This window comes from Saimiri boliviensis, chromosome X, assembly GCF_048565385.1.
Source record: "Saimiri boliviensis isolate mSaiBol1 chromosome X, mSaiBol1.pri, whole genome shotgun sequence".
Lineage (NCBI taxonomy): Eukaryota > Metazoa > Chordata > Mammalia > Primates > Cebidae > Saimiri > Saimiri boliviensis.
Window position 1 is genome coordinate 64,511,041 of NC_133470.1, and position 24,008 is coordinate 64,535,048.

General features: G+C 37.2%; 1 protein-coding gene across 1 annotated transcript in view; it reads right to left on the reverse strand.

Moving 5' to 3' along the window:
- ZDHHC15 (zDHHC palmitoyltransferase 15) overlaps nt 1-24,008 on the reverse strand; it is a 177,129-nt gene that overhangs the window by 130,597 nt on the left and 22,524 nt on the right. Inside the window, exon 3 of the mRNA XM_003936858.3 lies at nt 20,644-20,738. Coding sequence (XP_003936907.1) covers nt 20,644-20,738 — 95 coding nt within the window. The remainder of the gene's footprint in view (nt 1-20,643; nt 20,739-24,008) is intronic.

A 24,008-nucleotide genomic window follows, 5' to 3' on the forward strand; every position in this document is an offset into this window, starting at 1 on the left:
AATTCGGGAGTTTCTGCACAGCAAAAGAAACTATCATCAGAGTCAACAGACAACCTACAGAATGGGAGGAAAGTTTTGCAATCTATCTATCTAACAAAGGTCTAATCTCCAGAGTCTATCATACAATAAATTTAAACAAATTTCTAAGAAAAAAAAAACATTAAAAAGTAGGCAAATGACATGAACACTTTTCAAAAGAAGACATATATGCGGCCAAGAAACATGAAAAAAAAAGTTCAACAACACTGATTATTGAAGAAACACAAATCAAAACCACAATGAGATATCATCTCATGGCAGTCAGAATGGCTATTATTAAAAAGTCAAAAGCAACAGATGCCAGATGTGGATGAGGTTGCAGATTCAAAAGAATGCTTTTACAATGCTGGTTGGAGTGTAAATTAGTTCAACCATTGTGGAAGATAGTGTGTGATTCCTTGAAGACCTAGAGCCAGAAATACCATTTAACCCAGCAACTCCATTACTGGGTATATACCCAAAGAAATGTAAATTATTCTAGTTTAAAGATACACACATTGATTGTAAGTTTTCTGAGACCTGCCCAGCCATGCAGAACTGAGTCAATTAAACCTTTTCTTAAATAAAGAAATAAATATACATGCCTGCATATGTTCATTGAAGCACTATTCTCAATAGCAAAGACATGGAATCAACCTAAATGTCCATAAACGATAGACTGGATATAGAAAATATGGTACATATACACCATAGAATACTATGAAGTCATAAAATAGAAAGAGCTCACGTCCTTTACAGGGACATAGGTGGAGGTGGAAGCCATTATCCTCAGAAAACTAACACAGGAGCAGAAAACCAAACACCACATGTTTTCACTTATAAGTAGGAGCCGAACAATGTGAGCTCATGGACACAGGGAAGGGAATAACACACACTGGGACCTGTTGGGGAAGGAGGAGGGAGAGCATCAGGAAGAGTAGCTAATGGATGCTGGACTTCATACCTAGGTGACGGGATTATCTGTGCAGCAAAGCACCATGGCAAACATTTACCTGTATAACAAATCTGCATATCCTGCACATGTACATGAACTAAAATAAAAGTTGAAGACAAAGAAAAAAAACAGAAGTAAATAAATCAATGTTATAAAATAGTAACTAAATGAACTAAATATTGCAAATTAATATGAAAAACAACTGGTTGTTTTGTTTACTTAGAAGAAGAGTTATACTGGCTAACACAAAAGAATAAAGTTTTAAAAATTCCTTTTAACTTTATAATTAAAACTAGTACCTCGTGGCGGCACTTTAATTTCTGGGATGTCCTTCGAAATACAACTTTGTTATGGTACACTGCACCTATTTGAAAGACACAGGAAGAGTACTTTCTGTTTGTATGCGATAAATACTTCATGTCTACTCAACAAATTGGCTTTGGTTTGGAATATGATGTCAGGCCTGGATGTCCTAATTCTGACACTAAAAAGCCTTATTGAAAACTTGTAAGACTTTTGCCAAGATTGCTGACTAGGAACAGCTCCGGTCTGCAGTCCCCAGCAAGAACACACCAGAAGATGAGGGATATTCACATTTCCAACTGAGGTACCAGGTTCATCTCATTGGGACTAATTAGACAGTGGGAACAGCTCAAGGTAGGCCAGCCAAAGCAGCGGGGGGTGTAGCCTCACCCAGGAGGTGTAAGGGGCGAGATAACTCTCTTTCCCAGCTAAGGGAAGCCATTAGGGAATTTTCTGGACACTCTGGCACTATGGCTCAGATACTGTGTTTTTTCCACAGTCTACAAAACCCGCAGACCAGGAGATTTCCTCCAGCACCTACAATGCCAGTGTCCCAGATTTTTAGCACAAAACTGGGGGCCGTTCTAGTCAAGTGGCACCTGGAATGTCAGCAAGACAGAATTGTACATTCTCCCTGAAAAAGGGGGTTGAAGCCAGGGAGCCAGGAAGCTGGCTTGGGATGTCCCACCCCCATGAAGACCACAAAGCTAGGATCCACTGGCTAGAAATTCTCTCAGCCAGCATAGCAGTCTGAGCTTGACCTGGGACTTCTGAGCTTGGTGGGGGGAAGGGCACATACCATTGCTGAGGCTCCCATATGTGGTTTCAACATTGCCTGTGTAAACAATGCCCTGGGAATTTTACACAGCAACTGGGCAGAGACCAGCACAGGATCTCAGCAAGGCCTCTGCGGGCAGACTGTCAAGTAGATTCCCATCTTGCTGGGAAGGGCATCTCAGAAAAAAAGATGGCAGCCCATCAGGGACCTACAAAGCCCCCACCTTTTTGGGACTGAGCACCTGGGAAAAGGGGAGGTTGTGGGTTCTGCTTCAGCAGACTTAAATGTCCCTGCCCAGCAGCCCTGAATGGAGCAACAAATCCCCCAGCACAGTGCTTGAACTTGACAGGCTGCCTCCTCAAGTGGCTCCTTGACTCCCTGTGTGTCCTAACCGGTAGACACATCATACAGGAGAGCTCTGGCTGACATATGGCAGGTAGGCTTTTGGGACAAAGCTACCACAGGAAGGAACAATATTTAATGTTCTATGGCCCTGCAGGTGATTCCCAGGCAAGCAGGGTTTGGAGTTGACCTCCAGGAAACTCCAGCAGACCTGCAGAAGAGGAGCCTGACTGTTAGAAGGAAAATTAACAAACAGAAATAACTTTGACATCAACAGAAAGGATGTCCACTCAGAAACCCCATCCAATAGTCACCAACTTCAAAGACCAAAGGTAGGTAAATCCATGAAGATGGAAAAGAACCAGCACAAAAAGGCTGAAATCACCAAAAACCAGAATGCCTCTTCTCCTCCAAGGGCTCATAACCCTTCACCAGCAAAGGAACAAAATGGAATGGAGAATAAGTGTGACAAATTGACAGAAGCAGGCTTCCGAAGGTGGGTAATAATAAACTTCTCTGAGCTAAAGGAGTATGTTCTAACCCAATGCAAGGAAATTAAGAACCTTGAAAAGAGGTTAGATGAAATGCTAACAAGAATAACCAGAATGGAAAAGAAAATAAACAGCATGATGGAGCTGAAAAACACAGCACAAGAACTTCATGAAAATGCACAAGATCTTCGTGAAGTATATACAAGTTTCAATAGCCAAATCAAGAAGAAGAAAGGATATCGGAGATTGAAAATCAACTGAATGAAATAAAGTGAGAAGGCAAGATTAGAGAAAAAAGAGTGAAAAGAAATGAATAAAGCATCCAAGAAATATGGGATTATGTGAAAAGACCAAATCTACATTTGATTGGTGTACCTGAAAGTGATGGAGAGAATGAATCCAAGCTGGAAAACACTCTTCAGGATATTATCCACAAGAACTTCCCCAACCTAGCAAGACAGGCCAACATTCAAATTCAAGAAATAAAGAAAACACTACAAAGGTATTCCTTGAGAAGAGCAACTGCAAAGCATGTAATAATCAGATTCACTGGGATCAAAATGAAAGAAAATATGCTAAGGGCAGCCAGAGAGAAAGGTTGAGTTATCCACAAAGGGAAGCCCATCAGGCTCACAGCAGCTCTCTCAGCAGAAACCCTTCAAGGCAGAACAGACTGAGGGCCAATATTCAACATCCTAAAAGAAAATAATTTTTAACCCAGAATTTCATATCCAGCCGAACTAACCTTCATAAGTGAAGGAGAAATAAAATCCTTTATGGACAAGCAACTGCTGAGAGATTTCATCACCACCAAGCCTGCCCTACAGGAGCTCTTGATGGAAGCACTAAACATGGAAAAGAACAACGAGTACCAGCCACTGCAAAATCATACGAAACTGTAAATACCATTGATGAAATGAAGAAACTACACCAACTAATGGGCAAAACAACCAGTTAGCATAAAAATGGTAGGATCAAATTCACACATAACAGTATTAACCTTAAATGTAAATGGGCTAACTGCCCCAATCAAAAGACAAACACTGGTAAAATGGATAAAAAGTCAAGACTCATTGGTGTGCTGTATTTAGAAAACCATGCAAAGACGTGTGCAAAGACACATATAGACCCAAAATAAAGGGATGGAGAAAGATTTACCAAGCAAATTGAGAACAAAAATAAGCAGGGGTTGCCATCCTAGCCTCTGATAAAACAGACTTTAAACCAACAAAGATCAAAAGAGACAGAGTAGAGCATTACATAATAGTAAAAGAATTAATGCAACAAGAAGAGGTAACTATCCTAAATATATATGCACCAAATACAGGAGCACCCAGATACATAAAACAAGTTCTTAATGACCTGCAAAGAGACTCAGACACCCAAACAATAATAGCAGGAGACTTTAACACCCCAGTATCAATACTAGGTAGATCAACAACACAGAAAGTTAACAATGCTATCCAGGACTTGAACTCACATTTGGACCAAGCAGACTTAATAGACATCTATAGATGTCTTCACCCCAAAACTACAGAATATGCATTCTTCTCAGCACCACATTACACTTATTCTAAAATTGACCACATAATTGGAAGTAAAACAGTCCTCAGCAAATGCAAAAGAATGGAACTTATGACAAATAGCCTCTCAGACCACAGTGCAATCAAATTGGAACTCAGGATTAAGAAACTCAGAGGGATAGCAGGGGGTGGGGGTCTGGGAAGGGACAACACTAGGCGAAATACCTAATGTAGATAATGGGGGGATGGATGCAGTTAACAACCATGGCATGGGTATACCTATGTGACAATCCTGCATGATCTGTGTATGTACACCAGAACTTATAATAATAATAAAAAAGAAACTCATGCAAAACTGCACAACTACATAAAACCTGAACAACCTGTTCCTGAATGACTACTGGAGAAATAATGAAATGAAGGCAGAAATAAAGATGTTCTTTGAAACCAAGAAGAATGATGACACAATGTACCAGAATCTCTGGGACACATTTAAAGCAGTGTCTAGAGGAAAATTTATAGCACTAAATGCCCACCAGAGAAGCAAGGAAATATATAAAATTGACACCCTAACATCATGATTAAAAGAACTAGAGGAGCAACATCAAACAAATTCAAAAGCTAGCAGAAGGCAAGAAAAACCATAATCAAAGTGGAACTGAAGGAGACAGAGACCAAAAAAAAAAAACCAAAACAAAAAAACAACAAAAAACAAAAAAAAAACCTTCAAAAAATCAATAAATCCAGGAGCTTGTTTTTACAAAAGATCAACAAAATAGACAGACTGCTAACCAGACTAATAAAAAAGAAAATAGGGAAGTTTCAAATAGATGCAATAAGAAATCATAAAGGGGAGATCACCACCGATCCCACAGAAATACAAACTACCATCAGAGATTATTACAAACACTTCTATGCACATAAACCAGTAAATCTAGAAGAAATGGATAAATTCCTGGACATTTACACCCTCCTACGACTAAACCAGGAAGAAATTGAATTACTGAATAAAACAATAACAAGGTCTGAAGTTGAGGCAACAATTAATAGTCTACCACCAAAAAAAGTCCAGGATCAGATGGGTTCACAGCCAAATTCTACCAGAGGCATAAAGAGGAGATGGGACCATTCCTTCTGAAACTGTACAAAATAATACAAAAGAGAAAATCCTCCCTAACTCATTTTATGAGACCAGCATCATCCTGATACCAAAATCTGATAGAGATGCCACCAAAAAAAAAAATAATAAAAAATAAAAAAAAAAAATAAGGCCAATATCCATGATGAACATTGAGGCAAAAAATCTTCAACAAAATACTGGTAAACCAAATTTAACAGCACATCCAAAAGCTTATTCATCACAATCAAGTTGGCTTCATCCTGGGGATGCAAGATTGGTTCAACATCCACAAATCTGTAAAAGTAATCCATCACATAAACAGAACCAAAGGCAAAAACCACATGATTATCTCAATAGATGCAGAGAAGGACTTCGACAAAAATCAACAGCTCTTTATGCTAAAAACTCTCAATAAACTAGGTATGAATGGATCATATCTCAAAATAATAAGAGCTATTTATGACAAACCCACAACCAATGTCATACTGAATGGGCAAAAACCGGAAGCACTCCCTTTGAAAACTAGCACAAAGCAAGGATGCCCTCTCTCACAATTCTTATTCAACATAGTATTGGAAGTTCTGGCTAGGGCCATTGTGCAATAGAAGGAAATAAAGTGTATTCGAATAAGTCGAGAGGACGCCAAATTGTCCCTGTTTGCAGATGACATGATTGTATATTTAGAAAATCCCATCGTCTCAGCCCAAAATCTCCTTAAGCTGATAAGCAACTTTGGCAAAGTCTCAGGATACAAAATCAATGTGCGAAAATTGCAAGCATTCCTATACACTAATAATAGACAAAAAGAGAGTCAAATCATAAGCAAACTCCCACTCACAATTGCTACAAAGGCAATAAAATATCTAGGAATACAACTAACAAGAGATGTGAAGAACCTCTTCAAGGAGAACTACAAACCACTGCCCAAAAAATGAGAGGACACAAACAAATGGAAAAACATTCCATGCTCATGGTTAGAGAATCAATATCGTGAAAATGGCCATACTGCCCAAAATAAAGTATAGATTCAATGCTATTCCCATCAAGCTACCAATGACTTTCTTCACAGAATTGGAAAAAAACAGCTTAAACTTCATATGGAACCAGAAAATAGCCTACACAGCCAAGACAATCCTGAGGAAAACAACAACAACAACAACAACAACAACAACAACAACAAAAAGCTGGAGGCATCATGCTACCCAATTTTAATTATATTTCAAGGCTACTGTAATCAAAACAGCATGGTACTGGTACCAAAACAGAGATATAGACCAATGGAACAGAACAGAGGTCTCAGAAATAATGTCATACATCTACAACCATCTGATCTTTGACAAACCTGACAAAAACAAGCAATGGGGAAAGGGTTCCCTATTTAATAAGTGGTGTTGGGAAAACTGGCTAGCCATATGCAGAAATCTGAAACTGGATCCCTTCCTTACATCGTATACAAAAATTAACTCTAGATGGATTGAAGATTTAAACATGAGGCCTAACACCATAAAAACTCTAGAATAAAACCTGGGCAATACCACTCAGGACATAGGCATAGGCAAGGCCTTCATAACTAAACATGAAAAGTGATGGCAACAAAAGCCAAAATAGACAAATGGGATTTAATTAAAGAGCTTCTTCACAGCAAAAGAAAATATCAATAGATTGAACCATGAGCAAATAACAGAATGGGAAAGAATTTTTGCAATCTACCCATCTGACAAAGGGCTAATATCCAGAATCTACAAAGAACTAGAACAGATTTATAAGAAAAAAAAAAAAAAAAGTTGGTGAAGGATACAAACAGACACTTTCAAAAGAAGACATTTATGAGGCCAACAAAAATGTGAAAAGAAAGCTCATCATCACTGGTCATTAGAGAAATGCAAATCAAAATTATATTGAGATACCATCTCACTCCAGGTAGAATGGCAATTATTAAAAAATCAGGAGATTACACATGCTGGAGAGGATGTGGAATAATAGGAATGCTTTGACACTGTTGGTGGGAGTATAAATTAATTCAACCATTGTGGAAGACAGTGTGGCAATTCCTCAAGGATCTAGAACTAGAAATACCATTTCACTCAACAATTTCATTACTGGGTATATACCCAAAGGATTATAAATCATTCTATTATAAAGGCACATGCACACATATGTTTATTGCAGCACTGTTCACAATAGGGAAGACTTGGAACCAACCCAAACACCCATCAATGATAGACTGGATAAAGAAAATGTGGCACGTATACACCATGGAATACTATGCAGCCATAAAAAAGGATGAGCTCATGTCCTTTTCAGGAACATGGATGAAACAGGAAACCATCATTCTCAGCAAACTGACACAAGAACCAAAAACCAAACACTGCATGTTCTCACTCATAAGTCGGTGTTGAAGAGTGAGAGCACACAGACACAGGCAGGGGAACATCACACCCTGGGGCCTTGTGGAGGGGGATAGGGAAGGAATAGCAGGGGATGGGAATATTGGGGAGGAATACTATTAAAAGAAATACCTAGTGTAGATGATGGGGCAATGGATGCAGCAAACCACCACCATGGCACATGTATACCTATGTGACACACTTGCATCATCTGCACATGTACCCCAGAGCTTAAGTATAATAAATAACTTTTAAAAATGAAAAATAAAAAAATAAAGAATCTTAAAAAAATTAATACAATGAGCTAGTAAACACATTTCATATGAGGCAATTGATGATAGATTATGTTGTACTTGGTATTAAATAATATAATATTGTGAATATTAAATTGGTCTTATGTACTCTCCTTTTCTTTTTACAAGTTAAAAGTAATAAAGATGTGGTCTTAAATGTTATTTAATGTTTGTAGTGCATGTCTAAATTCTGTCATCATCTCACCCAGGTTAAGGCTATGAAGTTCCCAACTTCATAAGGTGACAATGACAGTTATTTTTATTTAGACAAAATTCACATAACATAACTTCCATTTAACGTGTCTGTTTTATAGTGTACAATTCAGTGGCATGTAGTACAGAGTGCTGTGCAACCATCACTATTATCTAGTTCCAGAAGAGTTTCATCTTCCCAAAAGGAAACTCCATACTCAGTAATAGTCATTCTCCATTTCTTCATATCCCAACAGCCTGGCAAGTATTAATTTATATTCTGTTTCTATGGATTTGCCTTTCTGGATATTTCATATAAATGTAATAAAAAGTATGTGGCCTTCAGTGTCTGTTGTCTTTCAATTGGTATAATGTTTCCAAGGTTCATCCATGTTGTACCATGTATCAGTACTACATAAATTTTCATGGCTGAATAACATTCCAGCCAGCATATAGATGTACAACACTTTCATTATCCTTTTATTCACCCATGAAAATTTGGACTGTTTCTACCTTTTGGCTATAGTAAATAGTGCTGCTATGAATAGTCATGTATAAGTACTTGTTTGCATACCTGTTTTCAATTATTTTGGGCATATACCTAGGAGTGGGATTTCTGAGTCACATGGTAATTATATATTTAACTTTACAAAAATTTGCACAGCTGTTTTCACATCAGTTATACAATTTTACATTCCTAGTAGCAATGTATAAATATTCTGATTTCTTCACATCCTCACCAAGACTTCTATTTTTCATTCATTCATTTATTTAATTTGGCTGTCCTAGTGGGTATCTATCACAGTCTTGTTAGAATTTCTAATAGCATGGGGAGAAATGACAGATACAGGTGAGGGGACGGAAGGCAGCAAAGCACACTGCCATGTGTGTACCTATGCAACAATCTTGCATGTTCATCACATGTACCCCAAAACCTAAAATGCAATAAAAAAAAAAAAGAAAAAAAAAAAAAAAAAAAGAATTTCTCTAACAGTTAATGATGGGAAACATCCTTTCATGTGCTTTTTGGGCATTTATATATGTTTTTTAGAAACAGGTCTATTCAAATCCTTTCACAAGTTTTAAATTGGGTTGTTTGTTTTCTTGTTATTTGTAGAAACTCTTAATATATTCTAAACACTTGACACATGTAATATATGCCTTGCAAATATTTTCTTCCATTCTTTGGATGGTCATCTTATTTTCTTGATAGTGTTGTTTGATGTACAAAAGATTTTTTTTTAACTTTGTCAATTTATCCATTTTTTTCATTGCTTATGCTTTTGTTTTCATATCAAACAATCCATTGCCAAATCCGAAATAATAAAGATTTTCCATTTAGTTTTATTCAAAGAGTTTTGTAAGTTTAGATCTTACATTTAAGTCCTTGGTCCTCTTTAAAATAATGTGATAAAAATGCATAACATAAAATTCAACCATTTTAAAGTATATAGTTCATTGGCATGAAGTACAGTCCCATTATTGTTCAACCATCACTACCATCCACCTTCAGAACTTTATTAATCTTCCCAAACTGAAATTCTATACTCATACTCATTAAACAACTCCATATTTCCCTCTCCTCCCAGTCCTAGCAAAGACCATTCTATTTTCTTTCTCTGTGAATTTGACTACTCAAGGTACCTCATACAAATAGTATCATATATATTTGTCTTTTGTTACTGGTTTATTTCACTTAGTACGATGTACTCAAGTTTCATCCATGTTTTAGCATGTGTCAGAATTTCCTTCTCTTTCAAAAGTGGAATGATACTCCATTGTATGTATATACTTAATTTTACTTACCAATTCTGGAATTGCTAGACCCTGTGGTAGTGCCATTTTTAACTACTTGAGGAACTATTATACTGTTTTTCATAGCAGTTACACTATCTACCATTCCCACCAACAGCCCTCAAATGTTCCAATTTCTTTACATTCTCACCAACAATTGCTGTTTTTTAAAAACTAATAAACTTTTTAATGAGTGTGAGGTATTATCTCATTGTGGTTTTAATTTGCATTAATCTAATGATTAATGATATTTGGTATCTTTTCTTTTAATTTTTATTTTTTTGTACTTTAAGTTCTGGGGTACATGTGCAGGAAGTGCAGGTTTGTTACATAGGTATACCTGTGCCTTGGTGGTTTGCTGCATCTATCCCCCTGTCATCTGCATTAGGTATTTCTCCTAATGTTATGCCCCCTGATACCCCCACCCCCTGCCATGTGTTCTCATTGTTTAACACCCACTTATGAGTGAGAACATACGATGTTTGGTTTTAGATTCTTGTGTCAGTTTGCTGAGAATGATGGTTTCCTGTTTCATCAAGGACATGAACTCATCTGTTTTAATGGCTGCATAGTATTCCATACATCTTTTCATGTGCTTATTTGTGATGGTTAATACTGAGTGTCAGTTTGATTGGATTGAAGGGTGCAAAGGATTGATACTGGGTGTGTCTGCAAGGGTGCTGCCAAAGGAGATTAACATTTGAGTCAGGAGATTAACATTTGAGTCACTGGGATGGGGAAGGCAGACCCACCACTAATCTAGGTGAGCACCATCTAATTAGCCACTAGTAAATATAAAGAAGGCAGAAAAATGTGAAAAGACTAACTGGCCTAGCTCCAAGTCTACGTCTTTCTATCATGCTGGACCCTTTCTGCCCTCAAACATTGGACTCCAAGTTCTTCAGTTTTGGAACTCAGACTGGCTTTTGCTGCCAGGAGTGGTTCTACAGGAACAGAATATTAAGGATGGAGTTCTTTTGTTGGTTTGGGGGTTTCTTGAGTAGGCAGCTTAATATGATTAGACCCAACAATGCTCAGGACTCTACGCCAAATAGTATGGAGAACACTGATAGTTCTTGATATGAATTGTTAATTAAGTTATGGAAAATAAATGCGTTTGGCACTCCTGGTTCACCCCTTGTGAGAGGCGAGGAGTTTAGTGACTCTATACATAATACCTTTGACCATATGTGGAGAACCAAGGCACATAATGAAGCTGGTTGGTTGTTCCTAAGTTCAATGGACAAAGTGATGGATGAAAGAAAATGATGAACTCAGGAATTCTAACTACCACCTTCAGAAGCAAATAATAAATTTCAAATCTGCTAAGACTGTCCCACATCAGAGTCTTATCTCTTGTAGAGAAAGAGCTGAAACTGTGGGAAAACAGACACAAACTGTTATCATGTGAGTGGCTGGTCTGCAATGAAAGATGCATACACAGACTCACCAGGTGTCTACTGTTAAAGGGAGGGCATTGATTGGAAAATAATAGAAATGTGTGGAAGGATGCTGATGAAGCTGGGGACACTGAGTTGGTATACTCTGATGAACCTTTTTTTTGCTAGAAGAAATAGCTTCACCATCCCTAGTAGTGCTACCATCTGCCTTTCCACCTTTGTCTGAGGTGATAAACCTTGTGCTACCTGAAGCAACACTGATGGCCTTTCCTGAGGCAGTTGCCAGGCTAGATAATGTTGATTCTCCTCAGGAGCCACCTCCAACACACACCTCTGTTGGCTTCTAGACCTATAACTAAAGTCCTGACAGGCTCCTAGAGGTGAGGTTGAGAGTGTGACCCATGAGGTGGGCTACACTAAAAAATAACTGCTTGAGTTTTTGAACTTATATAAACAGAAATTTGGAGAACAGACACAGGAACGAATATTAAGGGTGTGAGATAATGGTGGAAAGAACATATAATTTGATTGAGCTGAATTTATTAATTTGAGCCCACTAAGTAGGGACTGCATTTAATGTTGCAGCTAGGGGAGTTAAAAAGGTTTCTAGTAGTTTATTTGCTTGGTTAGCTGAAATATGCATTAAAAGATGGCCCACTGTGAGCAAGTTGTATATACCTGAACTCCGTTGGTTTAACGTAGAGGAAGGGATCCAAAAACTTAGGGAGATTGGGATGATGGAATGAATTAGTCACTTTACACCTACTCATCCCAGCTGGGAGGGTCCAGAAGATATACCCTTGACAAATGCCTTATGAAATAGATGTATGAGGGCAGCACCTTCATCTTTGAAGGGACCTGTAGTTGTTCTCATCTGTATGTCAAATCTAATAGTGGGAATTGCAGTCACTCTACTATAAAATTTAAATACAATGGGCATAAGTGGATCCTGAGGTGGAAGGGGCCAAGTGGTAGCATTCAACCATCAAAGGCAAAGTGGACATAACTACCATAATGAACAGCAGAGGCAAAGCAACAATCAGAATAGTCTGACTCTTGTAGAGCTCTGGTATTGAATAATTTATTATGGTGTTTCAAGAAGTCAAATCGAATAAAAAGCCCACTGCATCCCTACTTAATTTATATAAGCAGAAAACTTCTAGGTCAAATGGACAAAATACTAATTTGAATTACAAAATCAGAGAATCACCACCCCTCAATTTCCATACTTGAGCCACAAAATCAGAGAATCACCACCCCTCAATTTCCATACTTGAGTGAGTTTACAGACCCAGAACCCCTTCAATGAAGGGAAGGCCAGGTCCCCTTGAGGAAGGACCCCACTACACTACTGACAATTTATGCTGTTAATCTTTCTCTCAACCTTCCCCAAAGAAACATCTGGCCTTTTATCAGGGTAACTGCATGAGGGAAAGGGAAATAATAAGACATTTTGGGGACTACTGGACACTGGCTCTGAGCTGATGATTCCAAGCGAGCAAAAATGTCATTATGGTCCTCCAATTAAAATAGGGGCTTAGGAAGGTCAGGTAGTTAATGAAGTTTTAGCTCAGGTCTGACTTACAGTGTCCAGTGTCCAGTGGGTCCCCAGATTCATCCTGTGGTCATTTCACCAGTGCCAGAATGTATAATTGGCATAGACATACTTAGCAGCTGGAAGCACCTCCACATTGGCTCCCTGACTGGTAGAGTGAGGGCTATTTATGATGAGAAAGGCCAAAAGGAAACAAATACAGCTCCTTCTTCCTAGAAAAATAGCAAATCAAAAACAATATCACATTCCTGGAGAGATTGTGGAGATTAGTGCCACCATCAAGGACTTGAAAGATGCAGTGGTGGTTCAACTCTCCCATTTGGCCTGTGCAGAAGACAAATGGATCTTGGAGAATGACAGTGGATTATCATAAGCTTAACCAAGTGGTGACTGTGATAACAGATGTGATTTCATTGCTTGAGCAAATTAACACATCTCCTGGTACCTGGTATACAGCCATTGACTTGATAAATGCCTTCTTCTCCATTCCTGTCCATAAAGCCCACCAGCAGTAATTTGCCTTCAGCTGGCAAGACCAGCATTGTACCTTTATTGTCCTACCTTGAGTGTACATCAATTATCTGGCTTTGTGTCATTATCTTATTTGTAGAGACCTTGATCACTTTTCACTTTAACAAGATATCATGTTGGTCCATTACATCGATGACATTATGCTGATTGGATCCAGTGAGCAAGAAGTAGGAAGCACACTGGACTTATTGGTGAGACATTTGCATGCCAGAGGATAAGAAATAAATATGACTAAAATTCAGGGACCTTCTACCTCAGTAAAATTTCTAGGGTTCCAGTGGTATGGGGTCTGTCAAAATATTCCTTCTGAGGTGAAGAGTAAGTTGCTGTATTTGGCCTCTTTTACAACCAAGAAAGTGGCACAATGTCTATTGGGACTATTTGGATTTTGGATCCAACACATTTTTCATTTGAGCATGTTACTCCAGCTCATTTATCGAGTAACCCAAAAGTCTGACAGTTTTCAGTTGGGTCCAGAACAGGAGAAGGCTTTGCGACAGGTCCAGGTTGCTGTGCAAGCTGCGTTGCCACTTGGGCTATATGATCCAGCAGCTCCAATGGTGCTTGAGGTGTCAGTGGCAGATAGGGATGCTGTGTGGAGCCTTTGGCAGGTTCCCATAGGTGAATCACAGCAGAGGCCTTTAGGATTTTGGAACAAGGCCCTGCCACCTTCTGCAGATAACTACTCTCCTTTTGAGAGACAGCTCTTGGCCTGTTACTGGGGTTCGGTGAAAACTGAACAATTGACTACAGGTCATCAAGTCACCACGCAACCTGAACTGTCTATCATGAACTGGGCACTCTCTGACCCATCTAAGCCATAAAGCGGGTTATGCACATCAGTATTCCATCATCAAATGAAAGTGGTATATATGTGATCAGGCTCAAGCAGGTCCTGAAGGCACAAGTTACATAAGAAAGTTGCTCAAATGCCCATGGTCTCCACTCTTGCCACCTTGCCTTCTCTCCCCAAGTCTGCACTGATGGCCTCATGAAGGGTTCACTGTGATCAGCTGACAGAGGAAGAGACAATTAGAGTCTGGTCACAGATGGTTCTACACAAAATGCAGGCACCACTCAAAAGTGGACAGATGCAGCACTACAGCCCCTTTCTACGACATCTGGGAAAAACAGTAGTGAAAAGAAATCTTCCCAGTGGGCAGAACTTTTGAGCAGTGCACCTTGTTGTGCACTTTGCATAGAAGAAGAAATGGCCAGATGTGCAATTATATACTGATTCATGGGCTACAGTCAATGGTTTGGCTGAATGGTCAGGGATTTGGAAAAAGCATAATTGGAAAATTGGTGACAAAGACATTTGGGGAAGAGGTAAGTAGACAGACCTCTCTGAATGGGCAAAAATGGTAAAGATATTTGTATCCCTGTATGTCTTCTTTTGTAAAGTGTCTGTTCATATCCTTCACCCACTTTTGAATGGGCTTGCTTGCAACAAACATATGAAAAAATGCTCATTATCACTGGTCATTAGAGAAATGCAAATCAAAACTGCATTGAGATACCATCTCACACCAGTTAGAATGGCGATCATTAAAAAATCTGGAGACAACATGCTGGAGAGGGTGTGGAGAAATAGGAACACTTTTACACTGTTGGTGGGAGTGTAAATTAGTTCAACCATTGTGGAAGACAGTGTGGCGATTCCTCAAGGACCTAAAAATAGAAATCCCATTTGAACCAGCGATCCCATTACTGGGTACATATCCAAAGGATTATAAATCATTCTACTATAAGGACACATGCACACAAATGTTCATTGCAGCACTGTTTACAATAGCAAAGACCTGGAACCAATGCAAATGCCCATCGATGATAGACTGGACAGGGAAAATGTGGTACATATACACCATGGAATATTATGCAGCCATCAAAAACGATGAGTTCACGTCCTTTGTAGGGACATGGATGAACCTGGAAACCATCATTCTCAGCAAACTGGCACAAGAATGGAAAATCAAACACCGCATGTTCTCACTCATAGGTGGGTGTTGAACAATGAGAACACGTGGACACAGGGAGGAGAGCACTACACACTGGAGTCCGTTGGGGGGAAATGGGGGGGGATGGGGGTAGGGAGATGGAGAGAGAGAGCATGGGGAGAAATGGCAGATGTAGCTGGGGGGAAGGAAGGCAGCAAATCACACTGCCATGTGTGTACCTATGCAACAATCTTGCATGTTCTTCACATGTACCCCAAAACCTAAAATGCAATTAAAAAAAAAGATATTTGTATCCCATTTGAGTGCTCACCAATGGGTGACCTCAGCAGAGGAGAATTTTAATAATCATGTGGATAGGATAACCTGTTCTGTGGACATGATTCAGCCTCTTTCCCCAGTCACCCCTGTAATCGCACAATGGGCCCATGAACAAAGTGGCTGTGGTGGCAAGTATAGAGGTCACATATGGGCTCAAAATTATGGACTTCAACTCATCAAGGTTGATCTGGCTATGGCCACTGCTGAGTGCCCAATTTTGCCAGTATCGGAGACCAACACTCAGCCTTCAATATGGCACCATTCCTCGGGGTGATCAGCCAGCTACCTGGTGACAGGTTGATTACATTGGACTTCTTTTATCATAAATGGGTGCTGCCATAGGAGATTAACATTTGAGTCAGTGGGTTTGGGAAGGCAGTTCCACCTTTAATCTGGGTGGACACCATCTAATCAGCTGCCACTTAATGTAAAGCATGCAGAAAAACGTGAAAAGACTAGACTTTTCTAGTCTCCAAGCTTACATCTTTCTTCTGTGCTGGAACTTTCTTGCCCTCAAACATTGGACTCCAAGTTCTTCAGTTTTGGGACTCCGACTGGCTTTCCTTGCTCCTCAACTTGCTGATGGCCTATTGTGGGACCTTGTGATTGTGTGAGTTAATACTTTAATAAACTTCTATCTATCTATCTATAGATATATATACTACTTGTTCTGTCTTTCTAGAGAACCCCAATACATTCTTGAGCACTCAGATACCTTCTTTGGTAAACTGTCAAGTTCTTTACCCATTTTGAAACTGATCTGCACATGTAACCCCTGACCTAAAATAAAAGCTGAAATTATTCTTAAAAAATGAGGTTTTTTTGTTTAGTTGGAGTTGTTAAATTATATTAACTCTGTATATTAACTCTTTATCTGACATATGACTTATATTTTCTCCTATTCTGCAGAGTACCTTTCCACTCTGTTGAATGTTATCCTTTGATGTATAAAAAATTTTAATTTTGATATAGTCTAATTTATGTATTTTTACTTTTTTATGTGTTTATGGTGTCATATCCAAGAAATTGCCAAATCCAATGTTATAAAATTATTGCTCTGTGTTTTTTTCTAAGAGTTTTGTAATCCTAGCTCTTAAGTTTAGATCTTGGATCTATTTTGAGTTAATTATTGTATATGGTGTGAGGTAAGGGTCCCACATCATTCTTTTGTATGTGGACATCCAGTTTTCCCAGCACCACTTGTTGAAGACTATGCATTCTCCATTAGAATGCTTTTAACACCCTTGTTGAACATTTCTGACCAAATACGCAAGTGTTTGTTGTCGGGCTATCTATCCTATTCCATTGGTCTATATATCTGTCCTTATGCCAGCACCATATTGTTTTGACTACTGTAGCTTTGTAGTAAATTCTGAAATCAGGAAGTGTGAAACATCAACTTTATTCTTTTTCAAGATTGTTTTGGTTATGTGGGATCTCTTGATATTCCATATAAATTTTCAAAAATAATTTTTTATTTCAGCAAAAAAAAAATCATTGGAATTTTGATATAAATTGCATTAAATCTGTAGATTGATTTGGGTAGTATTTACATTTTAACAATATTAACTCTTCCAATTCATGAACACAGGATACTTTTCCCTTTATTCATGTCTAATTTCTTTCAGTGACTTTTTTTTGTTTTCACCTTACAAGTCTTTCACCTTTTTTGTTATGTTTATTCCTAAGTATTTTATTATTTTTAGTGCTATTATAAATGAAATTGCTTTCTTAGTTTCCTTTCAGATTGTTCATTGTTAGCATATCAAAACATAATTGATTTTTGTGTGATGATGTGGTCATTTTGTATCCTGCAACTTTGCTGAATTAATTATTATTTATAATAGGGTTTTCTAAATTTGGAATATTCACAGTTTTCTATATGTAAGATCATATCTGCAAACAGAGGTGATTTTTCTTCTTCCTGTTCAATTTCAGTGCCTTTTATTTGTTTTTCTTGCCTATTTGCACTGGCCAGAGGCAGTGCTTCTTTTTCTTTCTTTCTTTCTTTTCTTTATTTCTTTTTTTTTTTTTTTTTTTACAAAATTTGGAAAAGGATTGATATTAATCATTCCTTAAATATTTGATAGAATTCATCTGTGAAGCCATCTGATCCTTGGATTTTCTTTATTGGTAGGTTTTTGATTATTAATTCTATCTCTTTACTTGTTAAAATGTCTATTCAGATTTTTTATTTCTTTTGAGTTGGTTTTGGTGTTTCATGTCTTTCTAGTTTTTTCATTTTATCTAGGTTATCAAATTTGTTGGCACACAATTCTTCATATTATTTTCTTATAATTCAATTTATTTAAAGTTGGTAGTAACATCTCCACTTTCACTTCTGATATTAGTAATTTACGTCTTCCTTTTTTCCTCCCTCCTTATCTTCCTTTGTTCCTTCCTCTGTTTCTTTCTTCCTCCCTCCCTTCCTTTCTAATATAATTTGTGCCTGTATTCCTTTTTCTCTTTTCTCCTACCTTCCTTCCTTTCTCCTCTCCTCTTCTTCCTTCTTTCCCTCCCCTTCTCTCCTCTTCTCCCCTCTCTTCCCTCCTTCTTTCCTTTTCTCCTTTCTCTTCCCTCCCTCTTTCCTTTTCAATCTAGCTAAACAAAGGTTTGCCAATTTTGTTAATCTTTTTAGATTCTCACTTTTGGTTTTGTTGGTTCTCTGTATTATTTTCTATTCCTTATTTTGTTCACTTCTGTTCAATCTTTATGATTTCCTTCTGTTTATTTTGGTTTACTTTGCTCTTTATTTTATTTTTCAAAACGTAAAGTTAGACTATTTTGAAAATTTTATCCTTTTTAAATGTAGGTATTTACAGCCAAAATTTTTTCTCTGAGTGCTGTTTTTTTATTGCATCCTATAATTTCTGGTATGTTTTTTCTTGTTTTCATTCATCTCAAAATATTTTCTAATTTTCCTTATCCTTTCTTATTTGATTCATTTGTTAAGAGTGTGTTTAATTTCCACGCTTATAGAACTATAGTTTTCTTTCTGTTATTGATTTCTGGTTTCATTTCACTGCAGTCAGAGAAGATAATTTGTATGATTTTAGTCTTTTAAATTTATTGAGTCTTGTATTATGGCCTAACATACAGTCTATACTGTAAAATATTCCATGTATACTTAGGAGGAAACTACATTCTGCTGTTTTGGGGTGAAGTGATTTATATAGGTTTGTTACATGTAGCTGGTTTGGTGTTGTTCAAATCCTCCATTTCCTTAGTTTCTGTTTAGTTACTCTATTCATTATTGCAGATGGGGTATTGAAGTCTCCAACTATTACTGTGTAACTGTTATTGTGTATTTTTTTCTTTACTTCTGTGAGTTGTTGCTTCTTATTATTTGGGGCTCTCTTATTACATGTATATATTTTACAACTGTTACATATTCTTGATAAATTGACTCTGTCTCTTGTAACATTTTTTGACTTAAAGAATCTCTGTTGTATGATATTAGTGTAGCCACTCTTACTCTGTTTTGAATACTATTTACTAGGAATATCTTTTTCTAGCTTTTCATTTTCAACCTATTTTTATCTCTAGTTCTTAAGTTAGCCTTGTATAAACAGCATAAAGGTAAATCACAAATTTTTATCCATTCTGTCAACCTCAACCTTTTAATTGAATAGTTTAATCCATTTATGTTTCAAGTAATTACTTATTATGAAGAACTTCTGTCATTTTGCTCTTTATTTCCTTCACACCTCATATCTCTGATGTTCCTCAATTCCTACATTATTGCCTTTCTCTGTAGTTGATTTTAATGTTCTTATGCATCATTTTTGTTCCATTGAGGAGACAGTATTTTTCTTATTATTTGGAGGCTGGAAAGTTTCCCCTATTGCTATATTTCTAACTTGTAATCTATCCTGGTTTAGAGTAGTTACACATTATAAATGCCTGATATGATCACAAATTCTTTCATAAATCCTTACAAATAGTGCATGAAACACCTGCATTCGAGATAACACAGTCTGACAATAATAGATTTAACTATTGTGCTTTTTTTTTCAGAGTTGTATTTCAAGAGTCTCATGGAAGAACAACACTAAATAAATAAAATAAACACTGGTATCAAAATAGTAGTTTCATAAAATTAAACTTGATGAGGCCTCAGAATCCAAGCAAGTTCTTGTTTTCTAATTATATCACCAATGCAGGTAGTGGTTTTCCAGTCTTTTTAAAATTTGAGATAATCTCTCACTCAGGCTGGAGTGTAGTGGCACCATCACAGCTCACTGCAGCCTCAAACTCCTGGGTTTAAGTAATCCTCCTGCCTCAGCCTCCTGAGTAGCTGAAAACACAGATGTGCTCCACCATGCCCAGCTAATTTTAAAATACTGTGTATTGACAGAGTCTCACTTTGCTGCCTAGGCTGGTTTCAAACTCCTGACCTCAAGCAATTCTCCCACGTAGGCCTCCCAAAATGTTGGGAATACAGGCATGAGCCACAGCACCCAGTTGGTTTCCTAGTATTAAAGATATCCAGAGCTGGTGATTCCCAAATTCCTTCAATAGCCTATCCTACCCTCAGTTTACCTTTATCACTAGGAGTTCTTTAAGATTACCCTGACTCTTTTGTAATGGAAGTTTATTTGCTCCTCCTTTTGTCCTCTTCTTGCTTTATTGTCATTTCTACTTTTCTCTGTTCTTGTCCTTTAAGAAGTAACCAATATTCTTACCTTCTGGTTTGGCTGCTGTGGGAGTGTAAAAATAGACTTCCAGTAGGTCCAGGTAAAGAACACAAAGATGGCATGGTAGAGTATGAGGTAGACAACTGAAATTAAAAAAAAAAAAAAAATCAGTGTTTATACTATCTTTTTACCCATTTCTAAGAGTTCAAAAACACAAAGCTCCATGACAAATATTTACTTTGTTTTCCTATTAACATGCATTCTCTGATATTTTTATGAAGTGTTAATTCTATTTTCCCATATAATGACAGAAACAAGTCATAATGCCAAATTTTAAAACAAAGACTTTCTGCAAGTTGCATACCTTAAAAGTTGTCATGTGTTTCTCAAAGTAAAGGAGGAAATGTCCTTTATGACAATGTAGGGAAAAGTACTTTGGCCAGTTGTCATTATCTTTGCTACTTTGGGTACTGAAAGGTGATAATGACACAATTTACATAACACTTTAGAGTTTACAACATGCTTTCACATATATTATTTCATTTTATTTTCTCAATAAATTTTTAAGATAGGTAATAAGATAGGGATAGTAGATTAAGTACCAGAGGTAGTTGATTAACCAAAGTCACACAAGTAGTCTATGATGTAGACAGGTGTTACAGGCTAAACACGTTTTTTTCTTTTAAAACAATTTGTATAAATTCATGGGGTACAATTAAGGCTTCATTATATGCATAGTCTGCAAAGTAAGACTAAACAGTTTTTTTCTTTTAAAACAATTTGTATAAATTCATGGGGTACAAGTAATGTTTCATTACACGCATAGGTTACACAAGGCGTAGGCAAGGCTTTCAGAATATCCATCACCTGAATAATATATATTATGCATTAAGTAATTTCTCATCATCTACCTCCCACCCCCTCAACCATACCAGTCTCTATTATCTATCATTATACAGTCTATATCCATGTGCACACATTATTTAGCTTCCACTTATGAGTGAGAATATGAGGTATTTGTTTTTCTGTGTGTGAGTTGTTTTGCTTAAGATAATAGCCTCCAGTCCCATCCATCTTTCTGCAAAAGACATGATTTCATTCTTTCTTACAGCTGACTAGTATTCCATTGAAGATTATATACTTTTGATTTGTGGGTTGTACTTTTGAGAGAGTTATAAAAGTGGCTCTCCACTGCCTTTGTTTTCATACTGTTTGCCTTTTAGATAGGTCTTCTCATATGGGATATTTTGGTATTCTCCAAAGAGGTGGTTATAAGACTGCAAGACTGTGAGTCCTTGAATGGCATGGTCTTACTACTTCAATCCATCAGAAAGACTCAAGGGAACAATGTGACTCAAGACCAACTTAACAGGACTGAGCCTCTCATACATTTATAATTAAATTAGAAAGAAAAATCCCTACTCTTCTGGCCCAGTGCTTCCAGCCCTATAGGACAAGACCTTTTACATGTGCTTGATTTTTGTAATTGTGAAATCTCATTTTAAAATTCAATCAATATAAAGTAAAAGGTAAATGTCCACCTCACACATTCATCTAACTTCTCACTTCCCCATTCTAAGGCATAAAACCTCCTTGGTGTTTGGAATGCGTCATTCCAGATCCTCTTATTTTTATATATTTAGAAAATATATGTACACCACAAACATGAAAGTTTTGTAATATTTTAACATTTTTCATTGTATAGTTTTTCAAAGGTAATATATTTACAAGGTTACCTGAAGGCATAGAATACTATACAGTGAAAAGTGTCCCTCTTATACCTGTCCCCTAGCCACCCAGTTCTCTTGCCCTGGAAGCAACCAACATCAAAAAGCTATGACTTTGTTGTGTATCCTTTAAGATTTTATACATAGAAAATCACTCAAATAGCCTGTTTTTTCCACAAATAGCAATATTCTGTACACACTGTTTTGTACCTTACTTCTTTCTTTTTCACTTACTATAAGTTACCATGATTTATTTAACCAGGCTGTCTCTGAGGAATGTTTTTTCCCCTTCTCTTGCTAATACAAATAATGCTTCAATGAATAATTTTTATATGTCATCAGCACATGCACAAACAATATCTATAGGATCAATTCTCTGAAGTGCAAAGTCAAAAGGGATGTCTTTTGGTAGATACTGCTAAATGGCCATTAAGAATATTTGTATTTAATTTATATTCTCATCATCAATAAGTGAGAGTGACTCTTCCAGTACCCTCTAGAATGCAAGATTTTTTCAAGAGTTGCATCCAATGTTTAGCTGGCTACCCCCTGGGATTGTCTCTAGTCTAGCCTTTGTGAAATGTTATCATAATTTTTTCTCTTAAGCAATGTTTTAAATGAGTTTTTAATGTGTTGTCTTTTGCTATTATTTTGTTTTCTTTGATTTTCTGAGGTTTGTATGGGGAAAATTATATGACTAAGTTATGTTAATCCATGTTTCTTCAGTATGGAATTGGAGCATGAAATCTTTGATTTTTAAAGAGATCAGGAGAAAACAATTTCATGTTTACCCTTTCATTATACACTTCAAGGGTAATGCAATTAACCAATTTGGATCACCTGAGTGACTGAGAACTAAACACTAACATTTGGCAGTATCTTAGGGACATTAACTATATTTGTAATTCCAATGATTGGGATGGGAAGTATGGCACTTTAACATGTTCCAGGTACTACTACACACCAACTATTTCAATCATGGAACTGGAAACAGCTGGCTCCCATTCCTATATTACAAGATTTCATAGAAATTATGGGTACTTTTAAATAAATGGGTAGAAAATGAAGTATTTTGAAGTTGAATGACTAAGTTGAGGTCATTCTATAGACTGGTAAAATAGGAACTATACCAATATTTTAGAGTATGGCGAGACCAGAGAGATTATTTGGTTCAGCAGTCTCATTTTACAGAGAAGTAACTGAGGCCCAGAGGGGCAAGTTATTTGATCAGAATTACCCAGCAAAGTTATGGAAGCAATGGAACCAGAATCCAAGTTTCTTCAGTCCCAGTCCAGAGTGCTTTTCTTTAGCGCAGTGATTCCCAAATTTCAGTTTGTATCAAAGCCACCCAGAAGGGTTATTAAGATGCAGACCAAGGGGAAATTTGTCAGCTAGACAGTCACATCTCTCTTTCAGCATAATATTTAGCAATGAGGTGTTAATTCTAATATTTGAGTTCACTGTTTCACTTTACTTTCTTTGTTTTACCAACTCTAACAAAAAGTTAGACCTTGTTTTTCAACTATTTAAAGGAATAAAGATAATGGGAAAGAGACCCATAAGGTGTGCCCAAGGATCTCATTCTCACGACAGTACAAGAATTGTTCAAGGGTTGTTTTCCAATAAACACTAGAGACTGCTGTGGGGGGTTGGGGAGCAAGGGTTGAAAAACTACCTATTGGGTAC